Source organism: Pleurodeles waltl, chromosome 12 (genome assembly GCF_031143425.1).
Source record: "Pleurodeles waltl isolate 20211129_DDA chromosome 12, aPleWal1.hap1.20221129, whole genome shotgun sequence".
Taxonomy (NCBI): Eukaryota; Metazoa; Chordata; class Amphibia; order Caudata; family Salamandridae; genus Pleurodeles; species Pleurodeles waltl.
Genome location: NC_090451.1, coordinates 193,315,793 through 193,333,160, shown reverse-complemented (window position 1 = coordinate 193,333,160; position 17,368 = coordinate 193,315,793). Strand labels below are relative to the sequence as shown.

At 45.0% G+C, this 17,368-nt stretch overlaps 1 protein-coding gene across 1 annotated transcript in view; it reads left to right on the top strand.

Annotated features, from left to right (window-relative positions):
- Positions 1-1,354: 1,354 nt before the first annotated feature.
- The window catches only part of SLC7A5 (solute carrier family 7 member 5), a 114,477-nt gene continuing 98,463 nt past the window's right edge, over positions 1,355-17,368 (top strand). The window contains exon 1 of the mRNA XM_069216724.1: positions 1,355-2,145. Within this exon, the coding sequence (XP_069072825.1) occupies positions 1,614-2,145 (532 nt within the window). The 5' untranslated portion in view covers positions 1,355-1,613. The remainder of the gene's footprint in view (positions 2,146-17,368) is intronic.

Genomic DNA, 17,368 nt, shown 5'->3' with positions numbered 1-17,368 from the left:
CCCAGTAAAATGCCAAATTTGTGTTGAAAAATTGGGTTTTCTGATTCAAGTCTTCCTGTTCCTGAAAGCTGGGTAGCTGGTGATTTTAGCACCGCAAACCCTTTGTTGATGCCATTTTCAGGGAAAAAACCACAAGCCTTCTTCTACAGCCACTTTTTCCCATTTTTTTAAAAAAAAAGAAATGTTAACTGTATTTTGGCTAATTTCTTGGCCTCCTTCAGGGGAACCCACAAAGTCTGGGTACCTTTAGAATCCCTAGGATGTTGGAAAAAAAGGACGTAAATTTGGCTTGGCTAGCTTATGTGGACAAAAAGTTATGAGGGCCTAAGCGCGATCTGCCCTAAATAGCCAAAAAAAGGCCTGGCACAGGAGGGGGAAAAGGCCTGGCAGCGAAGGGGTTAATATACATTTCAATGTTTGCATTTGATTTTTTTTCTATATGCGGTTAATGATACAGTTCTATTTCTTCATGCTTCACAGTATTTTGTGATAGCGGTATATGAAGATTCACATTTTGCTTGTGTTATTATGACTTCATACTATGCGCTATTTTTTTCTGACTCCTTTACCATTATCCCATTGGGGCTGTCACTTTGCACGGATATTTAGTGGCATTTTGGTGTAAACATTTCAGTAGCACGCGATGGAAACAAATTAAATAGAACAACTTAAGAACGGGGGCAACGGAACATCTTTCTATCTGGTCATGGGGCACTATACCTGTCAAGTTATCCCTTCTATGTCTTTATGGTGACACGGAGAGCAGGTCGCTTGAATAGCATACTCACGTGAATGTTCTGATTTGCAAGCCTTGTCAGGCGCTCAAACACCTGGCACCTTCGGGGTTTAACGCCTGTCAACTGAACCTCATTTGGAGTGTCTCAGCAGGATTGCCACATTTTCATGCAGGCCATTTGTTTATGTTTTGCTGCTTTGGGTTGGCCAAAAGTTGGCAGTAAAAGAATCTGTGTGAAATGTGCAGTATTATCTGGTAACATTCAATTTGTCCTCTGTTTGCTTTACTAGTAATCTAGGCAGTCCTTAAATAGTTGTCAAGTGATTTGCTATTTTTGGTTTTAATTTCAAAAAGAAACAAAAACGAATTTGACAAGCTTTCTCATTTTGTACTGGGACAGGCACAAAAATACAGGACAGGGAGGACGCTGGACAGATGGCAGCCCTAGCGTGTCACTCCCTTTTGAATAATATATTTCCTCTTAGAATGCAACAAACATCTCTGGGCTTTAATTCAAACTTGCATCGCCCTCTTCCTCTATTCACTTTACTGGGGCGCCCCGTTAAACCTCTCATTCACGAGCTGACGTTGCAAGGTCTGCATGCATCGCCGGTGTCTGTGATGAGCGCAGCGAGGCGGCGGCCCGGCAGATGGACCCCGAGCTTGAGCTGCATCCCTCTCCCCTTGCCACAAGATGGCGACGGACGCGCCGGCACGAGGCGGGTTGCATCAGTGCCAGGGGGTGACGCACTTGCAAGAATAAAAGGCAGCGCTAGCGGGGAAGCTGCCGTTGGTCCATCCCAGCAGCCGAAGCAGCCGCGCGCCCGCCAGCTGTCATCCCCGTCACCGGCTCTCCTGCCGCTCACTCACCCTCGCCATGTCGGGCTCGCTGAAGAAGCGCCACTCCGGGCCGGCCTCCGAGGAGGGCGACGGGCCGGCTCTGGAGAAGATGCTGGGGGAGAACGGCGGCCCCGCAGCCCAGACGCCGAGCACCGAGACGGTGGAGCTGAAGCGGACCATCACGCTGGTGAACGGCGTGGCCATCATCGTGGGCACCATCATCGGCTCGGGCATCTTCGTGACGCCCACCGGCGTGCTGCGGGAGGCGGGCTCGCCGGGGCTGTCGCTGGTGGTGTGGGCCATATGCGGGGTCTTCTCCATCGTGGGCGCCCTCTGCTACGCCGAGCTGGGCACCACCATCTCCAAGTCCGGCGGCGACTATGCCTACATGCTGGAGGTGTACGGGGCGCTGCCCGCCTTCCTCAAGCTCTGGATCGAGCTGCTCATCATCAGGCCCTCCTCGCAGTACATCGTGGCGCTCGTCTTCGCCACCTACCTGCTCAAGCCGCTCTTCCCCAGCTGCCCCGTGCCCGACGAGGCCGCCAAGCTGGTGGCCTGCCTCTGTGTCTGTGAGTACCGGGGGTAGGGTGGCATGGTGGGGGTGTAAACACCTGCTTCACATGCAAATATTGAAGTGCAGGTACTCGCTGTTAAGAGTGCAGGTACTCTCCGGTTGAATGCATTGCAGCAGTGGTGAGGAGTGCTGGTACTCTCCGGTTGAATGCGTTGCAGCAGTGGTGAGGAGTGCTGGTACTCTCCGGTTGAATGCGTTGCAGCAGTGGTGAGGAGTGCTGGTACTCTCCGGTTGAATGCGTTGCAGCAGTGGTGAGAAGTGCAGGTACTCTCCGGTTGAATGCATTGCAGCAGTGGTGAGGAGTGCTGGTACTCTCCGGTTGAATGCATTGCAGCAGTGGTGAGGAGTGCTGGTACTCTCCGGTTGAATGCATTGCAGCAGTGGTGAGAAGTGCAGGTACTCAGTACCGGACAGTTCCCGCCTACTTAAGCCAGAGGATGTGAAATGTCAAAACTGTGGTCTGCATCTCGAAGGCCGAGGGAGCACGAAGTGGGCTAAGAAGGCAAAGGGTGACACAGGTGACTTGCACACTCCAAAGGGCCAGTCAGTCACGCGGAGGTTGTGGTGTTTCATAAGAGGTTATATGTGAGGGCACCCGGGCGACCCGTGGGAAAACGGAGGAGCCTATGTGTATAGGGAAGTACGCAAGTGGGCGTGCTGGGGTACAGTTAGTGCGCATGCTGGCACACAGTCAGTGGTCATGATGGAGCATAATAGGTGAAGGTGCCGCACAGTGAGCGGGCATCGTGCGCTTAGTTGTTCATTTGATGAGAGGTGGTGGTGAAGCACATGGTGGACTGAGGGCTCACTGACGACAGCGACTGGGAGCAAAGATGCTCAAGAAAGAATGGGCCCACAGGGAGGGGGGACAGGAGAAAACTGTAGGCGTAGAGTTCAAGGCTACACTAGGGGCGAAGAGGCAATGAAGGGAAGCCAAACCACACGGAGAAGCAGGAGGGGACTACGAGCACATGCAGCACGACTGAATGCAGGGACACACTGATGACATGGAGGGGATACAGGGGGCATGAAGGGTTACAGATGTAGAATAGACATGTACGCTGATTGGCTTTAGAGCATCATCTGGAAGGTGCCTGCATGAACAAATCCCACAAATTGGCACAGTTGTTGGTGTTTGACGTGTTAATATTGAAGGGGTTGTGTGTGTTCTGTTATTTAATCTGAATTCGATGCAGTGCTGGCAAGCAGTAATTCTCAGTTTGATTACTGTGCCACTATTTGCCACCCCAACCCCTAATAAGCACAAAGTGGTATTAACTGTAAACTTGATGATCTCCCCACCAGCTGTCACACTAAATGACAGCGTTGCATCCCACATCCAAAACCCCACACTAAAGACGACGTAGCCTATATAGTGCTGCAATACTTCTAACTTATGACTTTCTAGCTCAATAATGCAGTAGTTTACCAACAAAGAATGAGTTCTGCTGTATCAGCAGGTGCGTCCCCGTTGCCATCGCCCCTGGAAAAATCACTTGGACATATCCTCTGCCCAGTGACCTGCAAACGGGCGGCCTTTTATTTAATTACACACTTCTCTTATATTTACTTAGACTTGTACCATATTTCTGTCCCGGCGGGAGATTACCATTGTGTCACTACATCATGTGCCCATGGCGACAGGGGCTTTTTGTTCAGCGTTTGGGCCGTCGAAAACAACACTTTCTTTGCTTCCCTAAAAGCAACGCCGCATACACTTTGCGCAATTGAGGCTACACAGCAGCGGCATTTATGCTCTTGGAAACAGCACATGGAATGCGCGTGGCTGCCTTTGTAAAGTATTATTCAGTTCGCTTCCTTGTTCACTCAGGCCCACGTGGAGTTGCGCCGGCGTGCATCGTCAGTGCCATTTATGTGCTGTACTGTCGGAAATCCGGGCTAGGCCGGAAAACCTGCCTTACTGGAAATACATCCTATTACCTCCTGCACATTCTCACTGGGGCTGGAACAAAGAAAACGTATACAAAGCATGGGCTGTGGACGGAGGTGAAAGCCTGGAGGGAGATTGCATCACCTACTGTCCAGGAAACGCCCACTGTTCGGCCTGAGCGACTATATCGCTAGCTTCCCTCATAACACACACTCCCCTCATTCATTCCTTTCCCTGTACTTGTACAACTCCACCTTCAGTTTTATAAATACCAATACAGTATTCTGACCTTGTGGGATCAGCGTGGTTGTAAGAGCAGGGACGAGTGTGTGGCGCTTACATCCGTTTTTATGTACGCTTTTGTCGCCCCCGTACTCTCCTTTATATTACACACTCACAAAATAGTTATTGTTCTTTTCCTAGAAAGGCTCCCTCGCAAGTCCCGGCCGAATATCGTTCTCATTGTGCCCTGAATTGAGAGAGACGTGTACTAAAGCTGCATACTTCGAGTTACTCAGCTGCCTCAAGCTTGCTCGGGGGCGAGGGATGCATAATACCTAAGAGGCTGTTTTGTGTACAGTCCAGCTCTGTCAGGGGTACGTGAGGTAGTACAGGGTCCCAGACTTTAGGTTATTCTGCATGTAACTGGGTCTGCGTTTCTTTCCAAATGGATTGTTTTTTTTACCTTGCATGTGAAATGCGGATGGACTGAATTGATTTGTCCTCATACATTTGAGTTAGGTCGACCTTGTTCTTGAGTAATTTGCTACCACCCTCTCTTTTTAAAAAGCGGGGATTTCGTAATGTCGAGACTTAAAAGAAATCCTGTACATAGCGCTCGTACTTAAAAGATTAGTGTTTGACAGCGCCATAATTATCGGGGGCTTCTCTTCCTAAGCGTGGTGCTTTTGATGTCGAATATCTTTGTAATGCCTCTGCTGTTGCCAAAACAAATCGGACTGTTTAGTTGTAGTAAAAAAAACAAAAAAACAGCTGAGATCGACGTATCTTTTCTTTATCAGTAATGACACCAAATAGTTGTGGAAACAGTGGTGTACAAATCATTCCCCCAAATCTTGTAACAACCAGTACCTCAAACCCGCTTGTTCATGCAGACGTTATGGTATGATATTCCCGGCCTGAGTGAAGAATCCCCGACGGAAGGGGGTTTTGGGGGGGAGAGCCGGAATCGGCTATCTCCCCCCCGGGGAAGTTTGCGAGAGTGGGATAGCCCACGCGCGCCAATTTTTGGGCGCTTTTGGGCTACACTTAGTTTTGGAGGGACAGCCCAGGGCTACAACATAAAAAGGGGGCGACATTTTAGGTCGCCACCATTTTGTAGTGACAGGGCTCGACAGTGGTCGAACTTTTTCCCCTCCCTCCCGCCCAGTAGAGGATGGGTTTAAGGGTTTTGATTTTACTATAATTTGGCTTTGATGGTGGAGGGTCCATTGGAAGCAGGTGTGCAAGGGGGGATATCTATGTATTGTCGCTTGGAGCAGGTGCAGGCGGAGACAGAGAACGGGCACATGACAGACGTGAACGGACGGGAAGAAAACAAGACAAGACAAGACAAATGCTGATTGGATAAGGGTGGACAGTAGCAGGGAGACATAGTTAACATCGAAGGTGAAGGGCTGGAGACTTGCACGCTCAAGACGCTAGCAAACGTCTATTAAGGTAACTGGCAGAGTAGATAGGACCACGAAGTAAGGAGGACTGGACTATGGAGCGGCAAGTGCAAAAGGGGTGGGAAGGGGGAAGGTGGATAGGGGAGGGGGGATACTTGATAGGAGAATTTATGTATAGTGAGGTTTTAGTTTTGTAAGGCTCAAGGCCAAGGGATTGGATATTGTGAGTGCACCTGTTTCCAATAAAGCGGCCTTTTACACACAAAATTGGTAGTGATGGTGCAATACTTATCTCTCGCAAATTCATCATTTTTAACCTCACGTCCCCTTGTCGCCTTCCGCAGTTGCCGGGAACACCCCCACCCCGCATTAGTAGCACAGTAAGAAAGCCAAGTAACCATGAGGAGAAAAGACGCCACTTTGGAACATGGCCGTAGTATTTCAGGACGACTGCAATGAAGGTGTTTGCAAATGATCCTTCTTCGGAAGTATTTGTTAATTGTTCACCCTTCACTCGTTTGCCTGCACTCCTCCCTGGACCGGCTGTGTTCTTTGTGACACGCGTTTTAATATAGAAAAGCAGGAGACTGCAGTGGATCTGTCGGCAAGTTTTGTTGTTTTATGGCATTCCACTGATTAGTGAGTGCTGTCCTCTGAGGCGTGGCAGGCTGATCATGCATATATGATTACTTTTTTCCTGAGTTTGAATTCACATTAAAGGGAGAGCAACAAAATGAGAGGGACCGTAGCACGAGAGCGTGAGAGAAGAAGAGAGAGCAGGGTGTGGGATGAAAGAAGAGAGGAGTCTGTGACAAAGTGAGTACAGTAACACAATTCCCAAAATAAGACAGCCACGGAGGAGTAACGAGAGAAATAAACTAGAAGGATCACCCAATCATATCGGGTGTTCAAACAGTCATGGTGTAATAAGGATATTAAGTTGACATTATTTATGGTCATAATTGCAATAAGGAGAGATTAATAACACATACACAATTATCATATAAACCCTATAAAAACCTTTATCAGAAATAAACATTTAGCATTTGACTGTAATGCTCAGAACAGCCCCTAGAGGACACCACAATGAAAATAGCAATTGTAAGAAACATAGTCATGATACCATATAGATAGCCCCTACAGGGCATAACCACATGAAAAGAAAATGTAAGTATGGCAGTGTAACCATATATTTAGCCCCTAGAGGATGTAGTGCATTATGCATTTTCAGGCTAGCAGGTCTACAGCAATGATATTACAACCAAGACCCTCAAAACACAAACTACTTTCAGCTGTAAAACAAATGTTTAGCCATAAGAGAGCTTAAAATACACTGAATTGTGGGATGGTTTATTATTTTAGGGCCCCCCACTAACCTAGTGTGGCGACCCAGAGATGATCTCGACAGAAAAAGCAGGTGGTGGTGAACGTTATGCAGGTGGTCCCATTGTCCTAAGACCACCACAGGCTGAGTTATGAGAATTTTTTTTGTAAAAGAATGCCCTGCAAAGCGTTATGGGACAACCGAGTGCAGCAAATATTGTAGTATGTTGACTGTAATGATAGAGCAGCCTTAGAGGACACCATAATAAAAATATAATTATTAAGAAACATGGGGCCAGATGTATCAAGAATGCATTTTCGAATCTTAAAAAACGCAAATGCTGTTACCGAATCGCAAATTGCGATAAAGCCTCCATTCACATCTATGGGCATGTCGGCCCATATTTGCGAATATTTTGCATGTCCCAAATTGCGAATTCCTAACTGAAATTCACAATTTTGGGAAATGCAAAGTCCAGGGTGCTGGGGGCCTAAGGCCCCCTCTGCTGCACCCCAATTTATTTTTTAACAACATGTAAAGTGCACACATGCCAAAAGGGCATGTGTGCTTTACATGTAAATTTTAAAAATGCATTTTAAATGCATTTTTAAACTTTGCACATGGTTACCACCAAGTTCAACTTGGTGGTAATAGCAATTCCTTAATGCCCAATTCGCATTAAGGAATTGCTTCATACATGTGCTTTAGAAATCGCAAATAAGGATTCCTTATTTGCGATTTCTTATTTAGAGAGTCACAATTTGCGACTCTCTAAACAGGGTCGCAATTTTATGGAATCCTTATTTTATCGATTCCTTAAAATTGCATTCAGAATGCCTTTGATACATTCTGGAAGGGCTTTTTGCATTCGCAAACGGGCATTCGCACCGTTTGCGAATTCAAAAAGCTGTGATACATCTGGCCCATGGACATGTAACCATATAATTAGTCCCTAGAGAGCATAACCACCTGAAAATAGAATAGCACAAAGTAATGTAGTGTAACCATATATTTAGTCCCTAGAGAGCATAGTGTCTTACACCTTTTTAGGCCTAGCAGGCCTTTTGCAATACAAAGGCCCTTACAACACAAACTACTTCAAACTATGAAACCAAAGATCCAGCCATAAAAAAGCTTTAAAAAAAAGGACTGAATGGTGGGAAGGGTTATTAATTAGGGGTCCCCACTAACCTAGTGTGAGGACCCGTAGTTGACCTAAACAGAAAGAGTGTGTCATGCTGAATATTTTGATGGCGGCCCTATTGTCCCAGGACCACGATAGGCCGAGTTATGAACAAAAATGTTTTGAAAAAGAATGCTTGCAAAGCATTATGGGTCGAGTTTTCTCAAGTGCAGTGAATATTGTAGTATCGGCTCTCCTGCTGTGCTGGGAGAGACAGTTCCGTTTTCTGTATTTTTTAGTAAAGCATTTATCAATTACAAGTGTTTTTGGGAAAGCTATGGAGTGTGAAGGGAAGAGCCAAAAGGAATGGCTCTCATTACGTAAGAGTGTGACAGTGTGACCATCGCTCAAAGGAGTTGGTGCTGTGAGCGATGTGAGGACCATGGCTGCCATTGTGCACGAAGGAGAGAGATCAAAGAAAAAAATAGTTCACCCATGCTGAAGTATATCGGCAATTGTACAATAATCCATGTAACAGGGTCGTCCCCAAGACAGTAACAAAGCAGCCTCAAGGCGGGACAAATGTAAAGCATTTACCAATTACATCAAGGGATTTTTGAAAGACAAGCCCACGAACGGGTGAAAGTGATGGGCGTGAGGTGGGCGTGGTTAAAAGCCCGCAATACTAAACAATAGGTCAAAGCGCTTGTGCGCTTGAACTAAAAAAGAAAAATGGATAAAAGAAGGACATGTTGACTAAATTTGGTAAAGGAGAAAGACATGTTTCTTTTACAGTTTTCATGCTGTTTCTAATCTCTGCAAATAAAGTGATACTACTTTCCGGTATCAGCCAATATAGAATGCCAACGTTTTCCAGTGACCAGCAATAAGGAGTCCTTTCTTCATCTTAGCTATATAATTGTGTGTTTGTAGTCCAGTGGCCAGGAATGTTTCATTGTTTGGAGCTGTTTTAATCCTGTCTGTGGAAATGTGCAAAGCAGAGCTTCACAGTAATCCATTAAAGCTCATGATCATGCTACATGCTTCTTGTAATGGTTGGATTGTTCTCATTGGGTTGAAAAAAAAATTGAATAACATTCACCACTAGACTACTCTTGTTGAACATGGTAAAACCATTATCATTGGTTAGTCTAAGTCTTTAAGTAAAGTACTTTTTCTAAAAATATGTGGAAGCTGGAACTGTACTTCTAGCAGTCTTGCTTACTAATTGAGCCCCAAACTATCCCCTCAGTTTTGGTTGTGCTCAGTCGCTGCAAGCTTTACTCTGTCCAGTCCTGTAAATAAATAAATATTTAACTTTTGGGATTGGGTTTTGTTCTTTCAACAGGCAAACTTAAGAAACCAATTCAATATTAGTGAGAGCAGATGATCGTGTTGACTCCCTGAAGGTACTACACAGTTTAAGGTTCAGTAATTATTACAAGGTTTGATTGGCTTTTCCCAGTCCTGACCAGTGTTGGTGTATGGATATGGACTAATTTAAGTTTTATTTCTATTATCTAAAATTGTCCAGTGCCTTTTATCCCACTTTCCCAGTGGTGGCCTGTATAGGCAGAAAACGTTTGTAGTCAGTGTCATCAAATGTATAAAACAGTGCCCAATGATGGGTCAACGCTGTTTGGTGAGCATAACTGAGGAAGGCTGACAGATTGCTATTAAACCATCTCCAGTATATTGTAGTTGCCATTAGTCTTGTAGGCATTTAGGAGACACTCCAGTGCTGTTTTTCTGTGGGCAATGAAAGCCTGTTTATTGTGGTCATCAAAGTATTGAAGCACTGCGAAATACTGAGGATTACAACTCTTCCAATGCATTCCGGGTGTTCCTCAGCTTTGCTGCCTTTCACCTGCAGCTTGTGACAAGATCGGATGGTTTTACCTGCTTTGGAGTGTGTTCTCTGTACCCTTTTCAGTGATTGGGGACTGTATAAAATATCGACTTGTCCAAGGGACTGGATGCAACAGAAATCAACTTGTCATAAAAAATCCACCCACCACTCCTCCAGCTGTTTCCCGTTTTGCATGACCACATTTGCCCCCTTCTCCCATTGTTGCCCATGTTCCCTGCCCCTCCCACTAGTATGCCCTCCCTCTGTTATCCAGGTTCTCCCCCCAAACTGGCCATAACAAAAACAAGCATTGTCAATGCAACGGGTCTCGCATTTGCTCAAGTTAGAGCTATTAGCGTTGTAAACTCCTAACAGGACTTTTCTTGCCGCACAAATTAAAAGAAAAAAAAACACAACGTGACCGCGCTATGTAAAATGCAGCGCAGTCGTGCTGCGTGAAAAATAAACAGTTAAAGTAGTCCGGAAACCATGCTGAAAACATCGAGCCTCGTATGTTTTTAGTAGTTTACCGGTACTGTGTAGGTGGGCTAAACACCGGAAAAGGCATGACGTAAGCATGCCTTTCACAAATGAAAGCAAGCGGATTTTAAAAGGCAAGCCCACGAACCAATGAAAGTGAGTGAGGCGTGGTTGGAAGCCCAAAGAGAGATTACAGCATGGGAAGGAGCGCTTTGCGCTCGCCCATAAACAATAGCTATGACGAGGACGTTGTTGGCCGTTTCATAGAGATTTCTTTTCCCCAGTGTGTTGCCTCTCTCTGTCGCCTCCCGCCTTGCCCTCCCTCCTACCAGCAGTTTTAAAAAACGCAATGACGTGGCCAGCGCTGGTCACATGATAGCACTTTTTAAAAACTTTCAGCTATGCTGCACAGCAGGCGCCGTGCTATACAGCATGCCTAAAACATTGACAAAGCCAATACCTAGTGTGGGCAAGACTTGTTGGCTTTGGTAATGCCTGTTTTATAGAACGAGTTGAGAATCAGCTGTGACAAGCAGATGAGGAGCTGCAGTTAAGTGGAATGTGGAGGAACCTTTGGGGTCGATTGTTGGGTTTCTAGGGACTTGATTAGGTGTATCGCTGTTAAATGCCAAAAGGATTTAGGTTAAGCTAAATAAACCAGGAATGACGGTTTATACAGAGGGTGATATTTGATTGTCTAATAGGACCCGAAAGTCTTGGTCCTTTCACGCCTTCTGGTGCAATTGTGACAAGCAAGAAGATTGTGTCAACAGCAAGAAAACCGGTGCAAGGGGCTCCACACAATTGTGAATACATGCACACATCCTCTTTTTGACGATTGTGGTACCACTCTGCGTCTAAATATAGTTGAAAAACTAGCATAAAAAGGATGCCCAGAAATAAAGTATTGATGCTCCGGATCCTCTTACCCTTTTTTTTTTTTGTTCATTTTCTGTTGTTTACCAACTTAAAAACGTAAGATAAACATTCATTGAACAGAGTAAACATCTGTTAAAAAACATTCGAGATCATCAGACATTTATCAAGATATGCACATCATTTATATATCCATAACATTTATCAGCACATGCAACCCAACATTTAATTTCCAATGCATTGTTATGTGCACAAGGTGAATAGGCAAATGGCCAGGTAAACTCAAGAATAGGAGCATTCGAGGTACATTCCCCTTAGGTAACACTAGGTCAGAGGTCTTCAATCTGGGGGTCGCGACCCCCAGGGGGGCCTCGGAGTCCTGGAAAGGGGGTCGGGCATTCCCCCAGCCAATCCTTAAAATGCCTCAGCTGAGCTTTGAGTCTCCTGTGCTCTGAAAGCAGCACAGACAGCTAAGGAGACCTTCATCCTAGAGTGTCTGCTTCCTGAATGAAATGCAAATGTGCTCTAAGAGCTAATCTGCAAATGTAAAGGGTACTTGGGAGCAGCTTTATATGATCGAATCACTCAAAGCTTTGTGAGGACAAACATTTATTCGTTTAGAGGAGTAATGCAGAGTTAACAACTGCGCTGTGACGTGCGCACTTTTAATTGTAATTGTATTTCCACAGTGCTTACTTCACCTCGAGGTGTTGATGGGACAGCTATTTAAATAAAATAAAAAAAAAGGTATTGCATATGCTCTGATATTACTTAAATCTGCATTTTGGAAGTACCATTTTATCTTAAACCTTTTTTGTTATGGCCTATCTTATACTGTGTGTAATGCAAGTATAAAATAATGCTTTACATATTCACAGTGCTTTCTGCCACAGGCTGTGACCTCATGGCACTAAAAATACACAAGTCACTATTCCCAACTGCACTAACCAAGATTTAGGGCCAGATGTACCAAAGGATTTTACCCATTCTGTGTCTATGGGAAAAAGCTTTCGTACATATGGCCCTAAGTTCTGTCACTCTCTGGTTACACACAGACCTCTGCAGTACATTAATTAATAGAGGTTTCATAATGCACTACAGTTCATTTCCCAATGAGTAACAACTTTCTTTTGTTAATTTTTCATTTAAGCTGGCTGTTACTTTATATGTAGCTACCTGACGGTGAAAGACTTAAAAAAAAAAAACGTAAAGAATATTTTGGGTTTATTTATGAGAGGCTTGCGCTGCTGGAGCATCATTTTTTTTTACCCTCCAGCAGCACAAGCGTCTCAATCATACCTATGAGGTGACGCAAAGCCACCCTGAATGGCTTTGAATTGCCTTGTAGATATGGAGTAAGGCAAAGCAGCGCAAGCCACTGCATTGCCTTACTTTGCGTCAAGGAGGTGTTCTATGGGCGTTGTGGTGGGTGTTCCCATGCAACACAGATGGATTTTGACGCTGCTCCAGATTTATAAAATCACGTAAACTGGAGCAGTGCCAAAACCTTACGCCTCCCCAGAGCAGGCATAATGAGGAGAAATATTTTAATTTCTCCTTGTTTTTTTTCTCTTTCCATGTGTGTTGCATTCTGCCGCACATATAGAAAGAGGTACAGTGCCTCTCTGGATTGTTTATGTGCAGGAAGGTCCCCCTTCCTGCACAAATACAATCCTGCCTATGTTGGCACTAGGTAACAATTGTGCGCCAGAGCAGGGAGAAAGGACAGAAATGCACTATATTTCATAAATACGGTCCATTCCTGTCCTTTTGTATTGGCGTGGGGCAGTGTAGCAAGAAGACTTGCGGCACTGCCCCATGTCAATTCGTCATAAATGATGACCTTTGTTTTTAGCCACACCCTTGACCACGACCCCACACTCACTGACCTTTGGTTTTCTAAACACTGTTTAATATTATTTCCTCAGAGTAAAAATGATTTGCTGTGGGAAATGGGGACGTTTATTATTGTTGATGTTGAGGAGTACCAGGTTCTAAAAAATTTTTGAATGGAGGGGGTCCTTATATCTAAAAATGTTGAAGAGGGGGTCCCGGCATCAAAAAGTTTGAAGACCTCTGAACTAGGTACAGCGGGTGCTTCACCTGGTCGTTTGTTGAGACTTTGGTTTCTTTTTTAATGCCTCCTTTTTAGAGGCGCAGAGGAGAGCAAAAAATAGATCATTTGCCTCTGATCTAAACGCCATGCGGATTACCGTGAGCGACTTTATGGGAACCACTTCGATGACACGAAACTCAAACTGTGTCCACCATACATAGACCTACACCTACCGTGCAGCCCAGCAGCTGTCTCTGGTCTGGTGTTAGCAGACTAACCAGTATCAGATACCAGTCATGGAAGTGATGGTAGGTTTGTAGGCACTTGACCTTGTGTTCCGAGGAGGCCTTTAAATAGGCTTGAGACCCGTCCACACCTTTGTATGAAAGCGCAACAACATACAAGGATATAAAAGATAACAACTCTGGAGCATACTGTTTTTCAACAATTGGACGCTCAAGCACCTTCAGGATGGGTTGCCTGCTACCTATTGCTTGCACTACATGCCGAAATTGGGCAGTTGGTGCCTTTGCCTAGAAAACTATCGGGCGACAAGGATAAAATGCATTTGGACCGATTTTTTGGAACTTTGATTAATACATTTACTAGAAAAAAAGCGTTTGAAAATGCCACATTTAGACAAATGCCTTGATGTATGGGTGAGTATGTTTGCAACACAATGCCAACCATTCACTTTTGCTGAACAAAATGGCCTGTCCAGTAAGTTGATATTATTGTTGACTGAGTATTATTTTAATCTATCCCTACGGAGAACCCTCTTTGTAGTAGTATTAGCAACAATTAGGCTCCGGTGAGTGGAACACTCCCAAATATTTTTTTAAAAGGCAGACATTATAACTTTGAATCATTTTCCTGTATTTGATTAATGGTACTATAAAATGTGACCTATTAAATGCCCGTTCCATGGAGTGCGTTTGTGTTCTGAGCGGGACCGTTGCTGGACCTCTGCGTTGTTTACAACGAGCATGCCCCCCAGTGAAGGAAAGTGCCAACAGCACGCGTTGCCCTCCAGCCAAGAGCATCTGCCGTCATGTGTGGGCACTTGTGCCACCTCTGCGCGACTGCGGGGCACGGCATCCGCGTGGACACACTCGCACCCTGGCAGTGCCCCTGGAAGTATGCTTTTTAAACGAATGATCTGATCTTTTTGGTGCGGGGTGTGGGCTTCTAATTTAATCTGGCCTTATCAGTAGAATGGCGTGAGCTCTTCCGCTGCAGGAGAGAAATCAGATATCTTAGGCATTCTAGAAAACTAGAGGCATGGCAACATATTTCTGAAAACCTTGAGACTGTTACACGATAACTGTCGGGGGAAGAAATAGAGACTGTGTATAAAGAGGGCGGCCGCACCGTGGTCATGTGGATTAAAGGTCTGTGTGTCTGTGAGAGGCTTCACTGGCAGCCCCTGCGGGCATCGCCATCTGTTCTCAGCTCACCCCACAAAGCTCCAGACAGACGTGCAGCCATTGCATTGTAAACAGTCTGTCCGGAGCTGCCACCGGGCATCTGTTCCCCTACTGATAATTCCAGACTTCACCCTCATCCCTCGGGACTGTTGGATGTCTGAATTTGATGAGAAATAAAGATTTACTAGGGGTTTTCACAACTGGATAGGCAGTTAACACACTTTTATTTGCACTAGAACAAAAGTCATTTAAGGGAAGGGGTTGTTGAGAAATCACATCAGTGGACTGTAATCAATTATAAATAGCAGACTATTTTTACGGTAGTGCTACAGATTCGTGTCAGCTGTATTAACTCTCTTTGGTGCGGATGATTTACGCTGTGTTCTACAGGGAGGAATTCGAGAAAACGTCAACAAAATGATCGTAGGAGAGTAAACGTGACCAGTTTACGTGTAGCAGCGCAGAGGTCCAGCGGGCGTTTTTTCCTCTTGATTTTATATTTTGGCTACTGCTGTTCGCTGTGCACGTGGGATAGGAACTGTCCGTGTGTCACTGCCAGTTTGAGTCTGGGTGTGATAATACTTACACTTTAAGGCATGCGTTAGCATCTGTTATACGCATCTCTTAGAGATGGCAGAACACTGTGTACTATTATGACACCGAAGAGCTGATGAAACCTAGCTTAAGTGTTTCTATGACGGTGGGATTGTCGCCCAACCTTTGTCAGGGTTTCGTTGGGATTGTGTTGGGGCCAAACTGGGGGCATCCAAGCCCTGTAGTAATACTCAGGCAGGGAGGAAGCGCTCTGCGCCCAAGTGCCGCGCAGTGATGGAGCTTCACAGTGGCTTGGAGGAGGGTCTAGTGCCCAGCACAGTTACAGCAGCTCTACAGCCAGAGCTGTCAGTTTGTGACAGAAGAGAGGTAGCTGTAGGCCCTGTCTGGTGACCAGGCCTAAACAGAGATGGAATATAAGAAAGATGAGACTCCAGCTATGAGTGAAAGACGTATGTGTTGTGGGTGACATAGTGACTCGTAAGGGAGAAGTTGGTGGTTTTACTCTGTTTAGGTGTGACGTCTTTTTAAAGCTGAATGCATCTTCTGCAGTTCTACACGCGTCCAGAGAATCACTTCAAGGAAAGGGGTTCTGTGTATCAGCACCCTGAGGGTGCTTTCAACACCTTTTTACTAAGCCTATGTGTATTTGGCATATTCTCTGACGTTAGTGTAAATCAAACGAGATTTCTCCATTCGCACTTCTTTCTGTTTTAGTGTTACAGTGTGTTCGTATTAAGAGGAGTGAACACAGGGAAACACAAATACATAAACAGTCACATCAAGAATACGAGAGACTAGTTACAGCAAACCACGCTGTTCCTATGAAGAAAAGCTGTAACGAAATCCCCAGACCGCTGAACCATTTGAGTCAGTAGCAAGGTGAACGGCTGGCCAAGGTGTTCTATTCCAATGAAAAAAATAATTTTTTTTTTTTGTTACTCCCAATTCTGGGAATGAAGTTCATTGAGGCACAAGCAGATGCTGATTATTCCAACTTCATCGAGTGGGGAGACAAGAATAGTTTTGCAGTCTTTACCTTGGGTACTAGACCACGTCTCCTCTCGGGGGACTTCATGGGAACTGCATATACATTTAACTGACGTGTGTAAGCATAGCATGTCACGAAAACATTATGGGTGTTCTGAACAGGAATATATACTAAAAGGTCCATCGTATGCTTCCCTTGTGTGAGCTCAAATCAAGTGTGTATCGGATAAACAGTGCAGCGTAAAGCCGCCTGATATCAATAGCAGGTAGCACTTTACAAAAAAGAAAATATTTAGAGCTATGATTTCAGCAATTTTCCGCCATAAAGATATAATGTTCAAGTCCTTAGTTGGAGTAGGAGCTCTGCTAGTGAACCCGTATCATGTAATCATAGGCCAGTTCATGAGAAGTGTACAACTTGTCCTTAGAAGCCCCTATGGTGTCATAATTATAATGATGGCTTGGCCTAGTTCTGGAAACACTTGTCTTGTGTGTTCAGGTAGTGCTTGCTTGGAAGTGGCCTAGCCTAGATTCTGCCAGTGTTAGTTGTCTTGCCAAGCAAAAGTGACTTCTTCCACTCAGCCAGCCGATGAAACTATAGTGAAAGGGTAGGAAACATACACCTTTCAGATGCCGCCATGCTATGTGCAGTCTATAGAGAAACAAACTGAAGCCCCCAATGGTTCTTCTGTGTAGAGACTGTGATTCATGAAAGGCTTTTACATGTGTCATGGATATCACGCATGCAGCCCGATGCCCTAGCATACCTTTACGTATGCTGGCTGCCCGCTGCATACATTTAGCACTAGTTTTAGGTCCCGTCATGATAAGTGCATGGGTGACTTGTGACTGAACAGTTAATCATCGCTTGAATTTCAGAGATTTTGATGCTTTGAAAGCAAAGTTGACATCCATATGACACTTTTGAAATCTTTAACCGCTTCACCTTTAGAATGTCAAAATATTTTGATTTTAAAAATAACAATACTACAAAAACATTTTTAAGCTACATTTCGGTT